Genomic DNA, 15,094 nt, shown 5'->3' with positions numbered 1-15,094 from the left:
TGTTATACAATACATGCATGTTTTGTTCAATCAAGTTCATATTTATATAAAAAAACAGCTTTTTACATTGGCGTGTGATGTTCAGAAATTGTATTCCCACCGAAAACTTCCGGTGAATTTACTAAATTACTCATGATTAACGTTCACAAAATACATAACAATTATTTTAAGAATTATAGATACAGAACTCCTTTATGCAATCGCGGTGTCAGATTTTAAAATAGCTTTTCGGCGAAAGCACATTTAGCAATATTCTGAGTACATAGCTCAGCCATCACGGCTAGCTAATTTGACACCCGCCAAGTTCGGGGCAACCTAAACTCAGAATTACTATTAGAAAAATTGGTTTACCTTTGCTGTTCTTCGTCAGAATGCACTCCCAGGACTGCTACTTCCACAACAAATGTTGTTTTTGTTCCAAATAATCCATAGTTATGTGCAAATACCCCCGTTTTGTTCGTGCGTTCAGGTCACTATCCAAAGGGTAACGCGCGAGCGCATTTCGAGACAAAAAAATTCTAAATGTTCCTTTACCGTACTTAGAAGCATGTCAAATGCTGTTTAAAATCAATTTTTATGGTATTTTTCTCGTAAAATAGCGATAATATTCCAACCGGACAATGCTGTATTCTTTCAAAAAGGAAGAGAAAAAATGGCAAGGTCTCGTGAACCCGCATTTCCTATCTCTTAGCCACCAGGCAGTCCACTGACAAACTGTGCTCCTGTACTCTGCCCGGAGACAGGTGACGTGTCAATCTGCTTTCTGAACGCTTTAGAGAGCCAATGGAAGCCTTAGAAAGTGCTACATAACCCCACGGGCACTGTAGTTTCCATAGAGAAGCAAAGGGAGAACTACAAATTCGCAAACAGGCCACTTCCTGCATGGAATTTTCTCAGGTTTTTGCCTGCCATATGAGTTCTGTTATACTAACAGACACCATTCAAACAGTTTTAGAAACTTCAGAGTGTTTTCTATCCAAATCTACTAATAATATGCATATTCTCATTTCTGGGAAAGAGTAGTAACCAGTTTAAATCGGGTACGTTTTTTATCCGGTCGTGAAAGTACTGCCCCCTAGCCCAGACAGGTTAACTAACTTGCCTAGTTAAATAAAGTTCTTAAAAAAAAAAAAAATCGGCCAAATCGGAGTCCAAAAATACCAATTTCCGATTATTATGAAAACTTGAAATCGGCCCTAATTAATCGGCCATTCAGATTAATCAGTCGACCTCTAATCCTTAGGGTCTTTTTTATCATAAATCTTCGATAATATTCCAACCGGACAATAGCGTATTCATTACAGAGGAAAAAGAAGGAACGGCGCGCCTTCGTGACCGCGCTGTAAACAACTCATTGGCCTCAGGCAGTCCACTTGTTGAGTCAGCTCTTATTCTCTCCCCAGTCACAGTAGAAGCATGAAACAAAGTTCTAAAGACTGTTGACATCTAGTGGAAGCCTTAGGAAGTGCAAAATGAACCCGAAGTCACTGTATACTGTATAGGCAATCACTTGAAAAACTACAAACCTCAGATTTCCACACTTCCTGGTTGGATTTTTCTCCGGTTTTTAACCTGCCATATGAGTTATGTTATACTCACAGACATCATTCAAGCAGTTTTAGAAACTGCAGAGTGTTTTCTATCCAAATCTACTAATAATATGCATATCTTACCTTCTGAGCCTGAGTAGCAGGCAGTTTACTACAGGCACGCCTTTCATCCGGACGTCAAAATACTGCCCCCTACCCTAGAGAAGTTAAGTGTGCCTTGAATTCTAAGTAAATCACAGACAGTGTCACCAGCAAAGCACCCCCACACCATCACATCTCCTCCTCCATACTTCACGGTGGGAACCACACATGCGGAGATCACCTGTTTACCTACTCTGCGTCTCACAAAGACACAGCGATTGGAACCAAAACTCTCAAATTTGGACTCATCAGACCAAAGGACAGATTTCCACCGGTCTAATGTCCATTGCTGGTGTTTCTTGGCCCAAGCAAGTCTCTTCTTATTATTGGAATCCTTTAGTAGTGGTTTCTTTGCAGGCATTCGACCATGAAGGCCAGATTCACGCAGTCTTCTCTGAACAGTTGATTTTGAGCTGTGTCTGTTACTTGAACTCTGAAACATTTATTTGAGCTGCATTCTGCGGTGCAGTTAACTGTAATGAACTTATCCTCTGCAACAGAGGTAACTCTGGGTCTTCCTTGAGAGACAATTTCATAGCGCCTAATGTTTTTTTGCGACTCCACTTGAATACATTTTCCAGATTGACTGGCCTTCATGTTTTAGTAATAATTCTATACTCCTAATTCCTGTTTACAAGCAGGAAGCACTGGTGACTAGATCAATAAAAAAGTGGTCAGATGAAGCAGATGCTAAGCTACAGGACTGTTTTGCTAGCACAAACTGGAATATGTTCTGGGATTCCTCCAATGGCATTGATGAGTACACCACATCAGTCATTGGCGTCATCAACAAGTTCATCAATGAAGTCGTCCCCACAGTGACCGTACGGACATGCCTCAACCAGAAGCCATGGATTACGGGCAACATCCGCACTGAACTAAAGGCTAGAGCTGCCGCTTTCATGGAGTGGGACTCTAACCCGGAAGCTTATAGGAAAGCCCGCTATGCCCTCTGACGAACCATCAAACAGGCAAAGCGTCAATACAGGACTAAGATCGAATCGTACAACACTGGTTATGATGCTCGGCAGATGTGAGAGGGCTTGCAAACCCTTACAGACTACAAAGGGAAGCACAGCTGAGAGCTGCCCAGTGACACGAGCCTACCAGACGAGCTAAACAACTTCTATGCTCGCTTCGAGGCAATTAACACTGAAACATGCATGAGGGCACCAGCTGTTCCAGAAGACTGTGTGATCACGATCTCCGCAGCCGATGTGAGTAAAACCTTTTAAACAGGTCAACATTCACAAGGCCGGAGGGCTAGATGGATTACCAGGATATGTACTGCGAGCATGCGCTGACCAACTGGCAAGTGTCTTCACTTTCAACCTCTCTCTGTTCGATTCTGTAATACCACCATGTTTTAAGCAGACCACCATAGTCCCTGTGCCCAAGAACACTAAGGTAACCTGCCTAAATGACTACCGACCCGTAGCACTCACGTCTGTAGCCATGAAGTGCTTTGAAAGGCTGGTCATGGCTTACATCAACACCATTACCCCAGAAACCCTAGACCCACTCCAATTTGCATACCGCCCCAACAGATCCACAGATGATGCAATCTCTATTGCACTCCACACTGCCCTTTCCCACCTGGACAAAAGGAACACCTATGTGAGAATGCTATTCATTGACTACAGCTCAGCGTTCAACATCATTGTGCCCTTAAAGCTCATCAATAAGCTAATGACCCTGGGACTAAACACCTCCCTCTGCAACTGGATCCTGGACTTCCAGACGGGCCCCCCCCCCAGGTGGTAAGGGTAGGTAACAACACATCCGCCACGTTGATCCTCAACACGGGCCCCTCAGGGGTGCTTGCTCAGTCCCCTCCTGTACTCCCTGTTCACTCATGACTGCGCAACTCCAACACCATCATTACGTTTTCCGGTGACAGAACAGTGGTAGGCTTGATCACCGACAACGACGAGACAGCCTATAGGGAGGAGGTCAGAGACCTGGCTGTGTGGTGCCAAGACAACAACCTTACCCTCACCGAGCACACCCCCATTCTCATTGACGGGGCTGTTGTGGAGCAGGTTGAGAGCTTCAAGTTCCTTGGTGTCCACATCACCAGCAAACTAACATGGTCCAAGCACACCAAGACAATTGTGAAGAGGGCACGACAAAACCTATTCCCCCTCAGGTGACTGAAAAGTTTTTGCATGGGTCCTCAGATCCTCAAAAGGTTCTACAGCTGCACCATCGAGAGCATCCTGACTGGTTGCATCACTGCCTGGTATGGCAACTGCTCGGTCTCCGACCGCAAGACACTACAGAGGGTAGTGCGAACCGCCCAGTACATCACTGGGGCCAAGCTTCCTGCCATCCAGGACCTCTATTCCAGGCGGTGTCAGAGGAAGGCCCTAAAAATTGTCAAAGACGCCAGCCAACATAGTCATAGACTGTTCTCTCTGCTTCCGCACGGCAAGCGGTACCGGAGCGCCAAGTCTAGGTCCAAGAGGCTTCTAAACAGCTTCTACCCCCAAGCCATAAGACTCCCAAACATCTAATGAAATAGCTACCCAGACTATCTGCATCGCCCCACCCGTCCCCCGTCCCCTCTTTTACACCGCTGCTACTCTCCGTTGTTGTCATCTATACGTAATCACTTTAATAACTCTACCTACATGTACATATTACCTCAACTAACCAGTGCCCCCGCACATTGACTCTGTACTGGTACCCCCCTGTATATACATAGTCTCGCTATTGTTATTTTCCTGCTGCTCTTTAATTACTTTTATTTCTTATTCTTATCCGTATTTTTTTTAAACTGCATTGTTGGTTAGGGGCTCGTAAGTAAGCATTTCACTGTTGTATTCGGTGCATGTGACTAATAAAAATTTCATTCGAATGATGTTTCTCGTTGCTTATTTGCATGGGGCGGTAGGGTAGCCTAGTGGTTAGAGCGTTGGTCTAGTAACCGAAAGGTTGCAAGTTCGAATCCCCGGGCTGACAAGGTTATCTGTTGTTCTGCCCCTGAACAAGGCAGTTTATTATGGCAAGAACAGTTCACTGTTCCTAGGCCGTCATTGAAAATTAGAATTTCTTCTTAACTGACTTGCCTAGTTAAATAAAGGTAAAATAAAAATTGAACTGTTCTTGCCATAATATGGACTTGGTCTTTTACCAAAGACACAACTGATTGGCTCAAACGCATTAAGAAGGAAATAAATTCTACAAATTAACTTTTACCAAGGCACACCTGTTAATTGAAATGAATTCCAGTTGACTACCTCATGAAGCTAGCTGAGAGAATGCCAAGAGTGTGCAAAGCTGTCAAGGCAAAGGGTGGCTGCTATAAAATATATTTAACACCTTTTTTTGGTTACTATGTGATTCTATGTGTGTTATTTCATAGTTTTGACGTCTTCACTATTATTCTACAATGTAGAAAATAGTTAAAAATAAAGAAAAACCCTTGAAATGAGTAGGTGTACTAACACTTTTGACTGATATTGTATGTTTCATAAGGGCCACAAACATCTCAGTGTGAAGCATGTTTGATGAAAGTAAAAATCACAAACACTGTCTGGAAAACTTACACACACACACACAGGAAAGTCGAACATGTGTCCATTATCCTCTCCTCCATTGTCCTGCAGCCTGAAAGACACCCTGGTGTCCTACATGGAGCGGAAAGACCTTGACGTTCCCCACGACGTGGACGAGTTGTTCCCCGGAGAGATCACCCTGGCTCAGTACATAGAAGCCTGGAAGTTCACCGTGGCCTTCAAACAGGAGCGCAGCCAGAGATAGCTCAACCACCTCCTCACTGATTTTACTCTGCCTTTGTGTGCATCCCACATGGCTCCCTATTCCCTACATAGTGCACTGCTTTTTTTTCCTGAAGAGTCGAACATCATTTCATACTTTTATTGGTTTTTAGACAGGACAGTATGAAGTTGGGGGGACAGACTATGTTGGAAGAATGACAAGTCGGAAGGGAGCATAGCCAAAGCTCCAACCCCGCCATTGTAGTGCACTACTTTTGACCGACCAGGTTGGGGTGCCATTTCAGATGCAGACTTTGTACAGACTTTATAGTCCCTGTATACTGTATGTAAGGGCCACAGATATGTTTACAATCATGTTTAAGAATACACTTATATGATATAGATGCATATGTTTTACACAGGGGAACATGAAATGAGTGCCTTTTCGGAAATGCACTTTCAAAGTGCCAGCAGGCAGGTTCTACTCATGTACAATACCTATAAACTGTTTAATTCTGCTATCTAAAAAGTCAAATGTGATTTGTACTAAGAGTACAATGAGTGAAGGGGAGGAAGTTTTGAAAGTTCTAGTTAGCAAATATTTGTCCATTTGTTTTATTAGTTGATAAATATGCAAATCCAGTGGAGGCTGCTGAGGGGAGGACGGCTCATAATGTCTGGAATGGAGCGAATGGAATGGCATCAAACACATGGAAACTATGTGTTTGATGTATTTGGTACCATTCCACTCCAGCCATTACCACAAGCCCGTCGTCCCCAATTCAGGTGCCACCAACCTCCTGGGATGCACAAAATGTTTGATTGCTGATGGTCTTTTGTGCACTTTTCCAATGTGAATTTCTCTGTCACATAGTGGTGGTAGTGGAGGGAAAGACGGAATTCTATATTGCTAGACTTTTGGTCTTCGACTCAGGGATGCAACTAGGTGGGATGTTGGGCTATAACTCTGGGGTCTGACATTTTTTATCTCAACCAAACAGCAATGAAGAAAATAATCAAGATTTATCATAGGTGATGTTTTCTAATAAGGGAAAGGAGTTTGCCCATTTCTGAAGCTACCTTGTTATTAATATCTACGGTGTCCCCAATGGAAAAGTAGGTTTTAAAATTCACTTTGTCCTTTTAGGGCCGCTGTAGATATCTATTTACATGGCTTTGCCTCAAGTGATCTGTTTTGTTATTTCATAACGGACTCATCTTCAATCATTTAGTCAAAAATGGCATGACAGTTTCCACTTTCAGAATCACTGCCTTACAGAATAAACCATGCTCATTGTATTTTGCAGTTTAAGTTCCTCTTGTTGAACTTAAAGTTGGACCAAATGTTGTTTCTGTGTTCCATTTCATTGCTGAAGAGTGTGACATGCAGTGATTATTATGTTAAAACAAAATAAATTGTTTACCTCTCAGCAAATGTTTCTTTGTTGGCAATTTCTTGGTCTTTATTGCCGCCACTAAAGACCGTTAAAAATGACAGTCATTTGATCAAAGAACAGCGTTAGGTTCGGGACTGTGGGTGTAGCAAATTAACATTTAAAGTAACTGTCCCATTTTTGAGAGTCATAATCAAATGTAACTGTGATGTGTAACACATAAGTGAAAAGAAGATAATACAAGCATCATTATTTTTTTACTGACCAGGTGGTCTCCATCAGCCCAAAGTCAAAATGCAGGCAACAAACTCTGTTCTGTTTATTTAGCACACAAAGCAGTCACACATTTGGACAAATATAAATTATATTTATTAGATTATAATAGTTTTATAATTATAATAGTAAAATTGAAAATCAAAGTTTATTTATTAAATGCACAGGATACATGTTGTGTACACAGTACAATGAAATGCTTACTTGCAGGTTTACCTCAACATTGCAACAGAAATTAGAAAATAAGTAGAATATAATGGAAAAGGAAGAAACGGGAAACAAAAAAGGGGAAAGTACTAAATCCATTAGCCTCATTATGAACAGGAGATGACAGTTTACCTCTGATTATACGTACATTAGATCAGTGTTATTCAAACTTGTTTAGTAGGGACCCCACTTTAAAAAATCTGTAAACATTACATTTTTCATCAACCAATATTAAATTCATTCCATTTTAATTTCTTATAAAAATTAAGAGAACCAATAAATATTAGATCTTTTACGATTAATCCCCCCCAAAAATTGTTAAACACAAAATAAACTGTCAATTTAGTCAACTAAATAAACTGACAAACATTCCTGTCGGGTCTGGCAATGTTGGGCCTCTGGTTTAGAAACTCTGTGCTGGTACTGTACTAGAATTGGGATTGTTTGCTTAAATGTTTTGTCCTGAGAACTACAACAAAAAGTAAACGGAATGGAAGTCATTTTCCGATTAAAGTCATTGTGGGAAATTAGTGTGTTGAAACTGCATTCAGCTATGGCATGCTAACTAAACATTCTCATTTGGCTAGCTACTGATTTCAAAAGTTAACTGTAACAAAAAACATGCAAGATGTTATTTTTCAAATTATATTTATATTGTCCCATACAATAATCTATATTATTGTTTTTTATTTTATTTGTAGGTGGGGACCCCATTGTATTTCCCCCGCAACCGTGACTCCACTAGGCGTTGCAACCTTTACTTTGAATATCACTGAATTAGATCAAACATTATGAGCTGGTTTCACAAGGCCACATTAAATCAATATCCAGTTCTAAAATGGCATAACAAAAATTCACACTCCTGCCAGAGAACCTGAGATGGTTAAACTGGTCCTTTATCTCACAATTGAGTTTAGCATGACATGTTAATAAAATGACAAACATTAATTCCGTATTACTAAAGCGCTTATATTTACTTATTGTAGCATCATCTCAGGTCACAGCTTCAGTGCCTGTTGGGCTTTGAGACAAATATCAGCTGCCCTCTGTCTGAAAACAGCCTGACCGATGCCCAGGTTTAAAGTGGTGCCGAACTTGTAGAGAGAGATTACTGTGTACAATATATTGTCGTCAAAGGATGTAGAGGAAAGAACCTTGCTTGAGTAATGAATGAAAATCCACAGTGCGGTAAAGAGGAAGAGAATTCCCTGCAGGATACCAGCGATGGTGACCCTCATCTGACTGTGCAGTCGGGGAGAGGAGAAGGGGCTGCCGCTCTCTTTCATGCTCTTCATGTGTCTGTGCAGGTAGCACACCGTGGCACAGTTTGACCCCACCATCACACAGAGGTAAAAAAAGACATAGATCATTCTCAAAGACTGACTTGCTATCAGTGTGTGAAGCAGGACTGTTAGAGAGGCAGCACCAGTGGCATTAGCTAATGTGGTTGTGTTATTAAGCAGCAACTTTTTGGGAGAGACATTAGCAGTGACATTCGTTGATGTGAAACCTGTGCTATTAGTAGGCCCCTCTCCTGAGGAATAGAATTCTCCTGCAGCCCTAACAGCAAATTGAAACATAAAGAACATCCTGTCTCCAAATAGGCCCCAGTAGATGATTATTTTGATGTTCCTCTTCGCCCAGGTGAAGAGAGCTCGCTGGGCAGGGACGATCTGGGTGTAGTAGAAGAAATTCAGCCATACAGATGTTGACATGCTGGTTGCTGCCATGTACACCATTATTAGATAAGCAGCATAGAAACACTCAGCACTGGCAGAGACCATCCACAAGCATTGTGCTGCAATGAGAGAGACCAGGTAGACAGTGGTACAGAATACCATAGATCCCAGCAGTAACTTCACAGGCTGTTTGAGTCCCTGTCTGCCACGCGGTGGGCAGAGCATGCAGAATATGAAAAATATGTTTGCAAAGATGTTGAGAAAGGTGAGCGGTCCGTTGACTATTGTGAATGACAAGTTGTCCATCATGATACGTGTCATTTTTGAAGAGGTCTTTGTTTGCAGGGATAGCCTATCTTCTCTGTCAGTGTCTGGTGTTAAAATACTGGACACCGAATCCCAACCTGGTGTCTGAGACACCTGGAAAACAAACTCAAACGTAGCATAACCTATTTACATTGCAGATACATGCAAATGATTGAGGTGGAACGTCAACACAAAAAGCGACAATTGCATACGTCACCTGCATGATTAGCATAATTTATGCTACCATTAGTGGTAGAGAAGGATTCAACTTAACCCGGATCGTAACAACATTTCGTAAAGGCTTTGTCACGTACACATATTTTGTAGATGTTATTGGAAGCGCAGCAAAATGCTTATGTTTCTAGCTCCAACAGTGCAGTAATTTATTTATTTATTTATTTATTTATTTATTTATTTCACCTTTATTTAACCAGGTAGGCAAGTTGAGAACAAGTTCTCATTTACAATTGCGACCTGGCCAAGATAAAGCAAAGCAGTTCGACAACATACAAAAACACAGAGTTACACATGGAGTAAAACAACATACAATCAATGATGCAGTAGAAAAAAATAAAAATAAGACTATATACAATGTGAGCAAATGATGTGAGATAAGGGAGGTAAAGGCAAAAAAATGCCATGGTGGCAAAGTAAATAAAGTATAGCAAGAAAAACACTGCAATGGTAGATTTGTAGTTTGAAGAAAGTTCAGAGATAAAATATAAATAATATGGTGCAAAGGAGCAAAATAAATAAAATTAAATAAATACAGTAGGGGAAGAGGTAGTAGTTTGGGCTAAATTATAGATGGGCTATGTACAGGTGCAGTGATCTGTGAGCTGCTCTGACAGCTGGTGCTTAAAGCTAGTGAGGGAGATAAGTGTTTCCAGTTTCAGAGATTTTTGTAGTTCGTTCCAGTCATTGGCAGCAGAGAACTGGAAGGAGAGACGACCAAAGGAGGAGTTGGCTTTAGGGGTGACCAGAGAGATATCCTCTTGGGGCTAGGTGGGACGCTAGCGTGCCACCCGTGGTGCACTCCATCAACAGCAGGTGCATTTCAAGAGCGGCAAATTTGAATCCAAATAAATGTCAAAATTCAAATTTTTCAAAAATACAACTATGTTACACCATTTGAAAGATAAACATCTCCTTAATCTAACCACGTTTTACGATTTCAAAAAGGTTTTACGGCGAAAGCATAAATTTAGAGTATGTTAGGACAGTACATTTACAAGAGTTGTGTGTAATGTTTTGTCAAGTCAAAGACAGGGTCACCAAAACCATAAAACCAGCTAAAATGATGCACTAACCTTTTACAATCTCCATCAGATGACACTCCTAGGACATTATGTTAGACAATGCATGCATTTTTAGTTCTATCAAGTTCATATTTATATACAAAAACAGCGTTTTACTATGGCATTGATGTTGAGGAAATCGTTTCCCTCCAATAACCGGCAGTCAAGTCAGCGTCAGAAATTAAATAATTAAAATTAGAAAACATTGGTAAAATATTATATTGTCATTTAAAGAATTATAGATTTACATCTCTTGAACGCAATCAACTTGCCAGATTTAAAAATAACCTTACTGGGAAATCACACTTTGCAATAATCTGAGCACTGCGCCCAGAAAAATACGCGTTGCGATACAGACTAGACGTCATGTTGGGGAGATCTAAAATCGAAAATACTATGTAAATAATCCATTACCTTTGATTCTCTTCATCAGATGTCACTTCCAGGTATCACAGGTCCATAACGAATGTAGTTTTGTTCAAAAAAGCTCATCATTTATGTCCAAAAATCTCCGTCTCGTTAGCACATGATGTAAGCCAGCCGGACTTCTCGTCATGAACGAGGGGAAAAAATATATTTCCGTTCGTTCAAACATGTCAAACGTTGTATAGCATAAATCATTAGGGCCTTTTTTAACCAGAACATGAATAATATTCAAGGTGGACGAATGCATACTCTTTTATAAGGTATTGGAACGAGGGTACCCAACATGAAGTAGCGCGCCAGGTGTCTAATGGGACATCACCGTTCCATGGCTCTTGTTCGGTCAGATCTCCCTCCAGAAGACTCAAAACACTTTGTAAAGGCTGGTGACATCTAGTGGAAGCAATAGGAAGTGCCAAAATATTCCTAAACCCCTGTGTTTTTCAATGGGATAGGTTTAAAGTCAATACAACACATCAGGTATCCACTTCCTGTCAGAAAATGTCTCAGGGTTTTGCCTGCCAAATGAGTTCTGTTATACTCACAGACACCATTCAAACAGTTTTGGAAACTTTAGAGTGTTTTCTATCCATATATAATAAGTATATGCATATTCTAGTTACTGGGTAGGATTAGTAACCAGATTAAATCGGGTACATTTTTTTTATCCAGACGTGCAAATGCTGCCCCCTAGACCCAACAGGTTAAACCTGCTGGAGCGCGTGCTACAGGTGGGTGCTGCTATGGTGACCAGTGAGCGGAGATAAGGGGGGACTTTACCAAGCAGGGTCTTGTAGATGACCTGGAGCCAATGTGTTTGGCGACGATTATGAAGCGAAGGCCAGCCAACGAGAGCGTACAGGTCGCAGTGGTGGGTAGTATATGGGGCTTTGGTGACAAAATGGATGGCACTGTGATAGACTGCATCCAGCTTGTTGAGTAGGGTATTGGAAGCTATTTTGTAAATGACATCGCCGAAGTCGAGGATTGGTAGGATGGTCAGTTTTACGAGGGTATGTTTGGCAGCATGAGTGAAGGATGCTTTGTTGCGAAATAGGAAGCCAATTCGAGATTTCACTTTGGATTGGAGATGATTGATGTGAGTCTGGAAGGAGAGTTTACAGTCTAACCAGACACCTAGGTATTTGTAGTTGTCCACAAATTCTAAGTTAGAACCGTCCAGAGAAGTGATGCTGGACAGGCGGGCAAGTGCAGGCAGCGATCGGTTGAAGAGCATGCATTTAGTTTTACTTGTGTTTAGGAGCAGTTGGAGACCACGGAAGGAGAGTTGAATGGCATTGAAGCCCGTCTGGAGGGTTGTTAACACAGTGTCCAAAGAAGGGCCAGAAGTGTACAGAATGGTGTCGTCTGCGTAGAGGTGGATCAGAGATTCACCAGCAGCAAGAGCGACATCATTTATGTATACAGAGAAAAGAGTTGGCCCAAGAATTGAACCCTGTGGTACCCCCATAGAGACTGCCAGAGGTCCAGACAGTAGGCCCTCCGATTTGACACACTGAACTCTGTCAGAGAAGTAGTTGGTGAAACAGGCGACGCAATCGTTTGAGAAACCAAGGCTACTGAGTCTGCCGATGAGGATGTGGTGATTAACAGAGTCAAAAGCTTTGGCCAGGTCAATGAATACGGCAGCACAGTATTGTTTCTTATCGATGGCGGTTACGATGTCGTTTAGGACCTTGAGCGTGGCTGAGGTGCACCCATGACCAGCTCTGAAACCAGATTGCATAGCGGAGAGGGTGCGGTGGGATTCGAAATGGTCGGTAATCTGTTTGTTGACTTGGCTTTCGAAGACCTTAGAAAGGCAGGGTAGGATGGATATAGGTCTGTAGCAATTTGGGTCAAGAGTGTCACCTCCTTTGAAGAGGGGGATGACAGCAGCTGCTTTCCAATCTATGGGAATCTCAGACGACACGAAAGAGAGGTTGAACAGGCTAGTAATAGGGGTTGCAATAATTTCGGCAGATAATTTTAGAAAGAAAGGGTCCAGATTGTCAAGCCCAGCTGATTTGTAGGGGTCCAGATTTTGCAGCTCTTTCAGAACATCAGCTGAATGGATTTGGGAGAAGGAGAAATGGGGGAGGCTTGGGCGAGTAGCTGTGGGGGTGCAGTGCTGTTGAATGCAGTAGGGGTAGTTAGGTGGAAAGCATGGCCAGCCGTAGAAAAATGCTTATTGAAATTCTCAATTATAGTGGGCTTATCGGTGGTGACAGAGTTTCCTATCCTCAGTGCAGTGGGCAGTTGGGAGGAGGTGTTCTTATTCTCCATGGACTTTACAATGTCCCAGAACTTTTTAGAGTTGGAGTTGCACGAAGCGAATTTCTGTTTGAAAAAGCTAGCCTTGGCATTTCTAACTGCCTGTGTGTATTGGTTTCTAACTTCCCTAAAAAGTTGCATATCGCGGGGGCAGTTCGATGCTAATGCAGAACGCCACAGGATATTTTTGTGTTGGTTAAGGGCAGTCAGGTCTGGGGAGAACCAAGGGCTATATCTGTTCCTGGTTCTAAATTTCTTGAAAGGGGCATGCTTATTTAAGATGGAGAGGAAGGCATTTAAAAAAAATAACCAGGCATCCTCTACTGACGGGATGAGGTCAATATCCTTCCAGGATACCAGGGCCAGGTCGATTAGAAAGGCTTGCTCGTTGAAATATTTCAGGGAGCGTTTGACAGTGATGAGTGGAGGTCGTTTGACCGCTGACCCATTACGGGTGCAGGCAATGAGGCAGTGATCGCTGAGATCTTGGTTGAAAACAGCAGAGGTGTATTTAGAGGGCACGTTGGTTAGGATGATATCTATGAGGGTGCCAGTGTTTGCGGCTTTGGGGTTGTACCTGGTTGGTTCATTAATAATTTGTGTGAGATTGAGGGCATCAAGCTTGGATTGTAGGATGGCTGGGGTGTTAAGCATGTCCCAGTTTAGGTCACCTAGTAGCACGAGCTCTGAAGATAGATGGGGGGCAATCAGTTCACATATGGTGTCCAGAGCACAACTAGGGGCCGAGGGGGGTCTATAGCAGGCGGCAACGGTGAGAGACTTGTTTTTGGAGAGGTGGATTTTTAAAAGTAGAAGTTCAAATTGTTTGGGTACAGACCTGGATAGCAGGACAGAACTCTGCAGGCTATCTCTGCAGTAGATTGCAACACCGCCCCCTTTGGTCGTTCTATCTTGTCTGAAAACTTTGTAGTTAGGGATGAAGATTTCAGAGTTTTTGGTGGACTTCCTAAGCCAAGATTCAGACACAGCTAGGACATCCGGGTTGGCAGAGTGTGCTAAAGCAGTGAATAAAACAAACTTAGGGAGGAGGCTTCTAATGTTAACATGCATGAAACCAAGGTTATTACGGTTACAGAAGTCATCAAAAGAGAGCGCCTGGGGAGTAGGAGTGGAGCCAGGCACTGCAGGGCCTGGATTCACCTCTACATCCCCAGAGGAGCAGAGAAGAATAAGTATGAGGGTACGGCTAAAAGCTATAAGAATTGGTCGTCTGTGACGTCCAGAATAGAGAGAAAAAGGAGCAGGTTTCTGATGGCGATAAAATAGCTTCAAGGTATAATGTACAGACAAAGGTATGGTGGGATGTGAGTACAGAGGAGGTAAACCTAGGCATTTAGTGATTATGAGAGAGATATTGTCTCTAGAAACATCATTGAAACCAGAAGATGTCATAGCATGTGTGGGTGGAGGAACTGAGAGGTTGGATAAGGTATAATGAGCAGGGCTAGAGGCTCTACAGTGAAATAAGCCAATAAACACTAACCAGAACAGCAATGGAGAAGGCATATTGACATTAAGGAGAGGCATGCTTAGCCGAGTGATCAAAGGGTCCAGTGAGATTCAGACAGCTAGCCGGGCCATAGGTAGCAAGCTGGTGGAAGATGGGAGGGAGGTCTGTTTTTAGCCACCCTGTGCGTTTCCGTCTGTGGGTTAGTGGGGTTCCGTGTGGAAGGGGGGACCAGTCCAAGTTGGCAAAATAGTTAGTTATAGTGGCCCAAGAAAAGTGTCCGATAGACCTATTCAGATCGCAGCCGAAAAGACAGCTAACGATTAGCGGGCCGCAGATGGGCGATCAGGTTACGTCGC

At 42.5% G+C, this 15,094-nt stretch overlaps 1 protein-coding gene across 3 annotated transcripts in view; it reads left to right on the top strand.

Moving 5' to 3' along the window:
* The window catches only part of LOC106601932 (E3 ubiquitin-protein ligase rnf213-alpha), a 67,892-nt gene extending 61,044 nt beyond the window's left edge, over window positions 1–6,848 (top strand). For all 3 annotated transcript variants that reach the window (XM_045715675.1, XM_045715678.1, XM_045715676.1), the window contains one exon: window positions 5,303–6,848. In XM_045715675.1, coding sequence (XP_045571631.1) covers window positions 5,303–5,456 — 154 coding nt within the window. In that variant the 3' untranslated portion in view covers window positions 5,457–6,848. The remainder of the gene's footprint in view (window positions 1–5,302) is intronic.
* The last annotated feature ends 8,246 nt before the right edge of the window (window positions 6,849–15,094 follow it).

Source organism: Salmo salar, chromosome ssa03 (assembly GCF_905237065.1).
Source record: "Salmo salar chromosome ssa03, Ssal_v3.1, whole genome shotgun sequence".
Lineage (NCBI taxonomy): Eukaryota > Metazoa > Chordata > Actinopteri > Salmoniformes > Salmonidae > Salmo > Salmo salar.
Note: the sequence above shows the minus strand (reverse complement) of the source record. Positions and strands in the feature narration are given on the sequence as shown.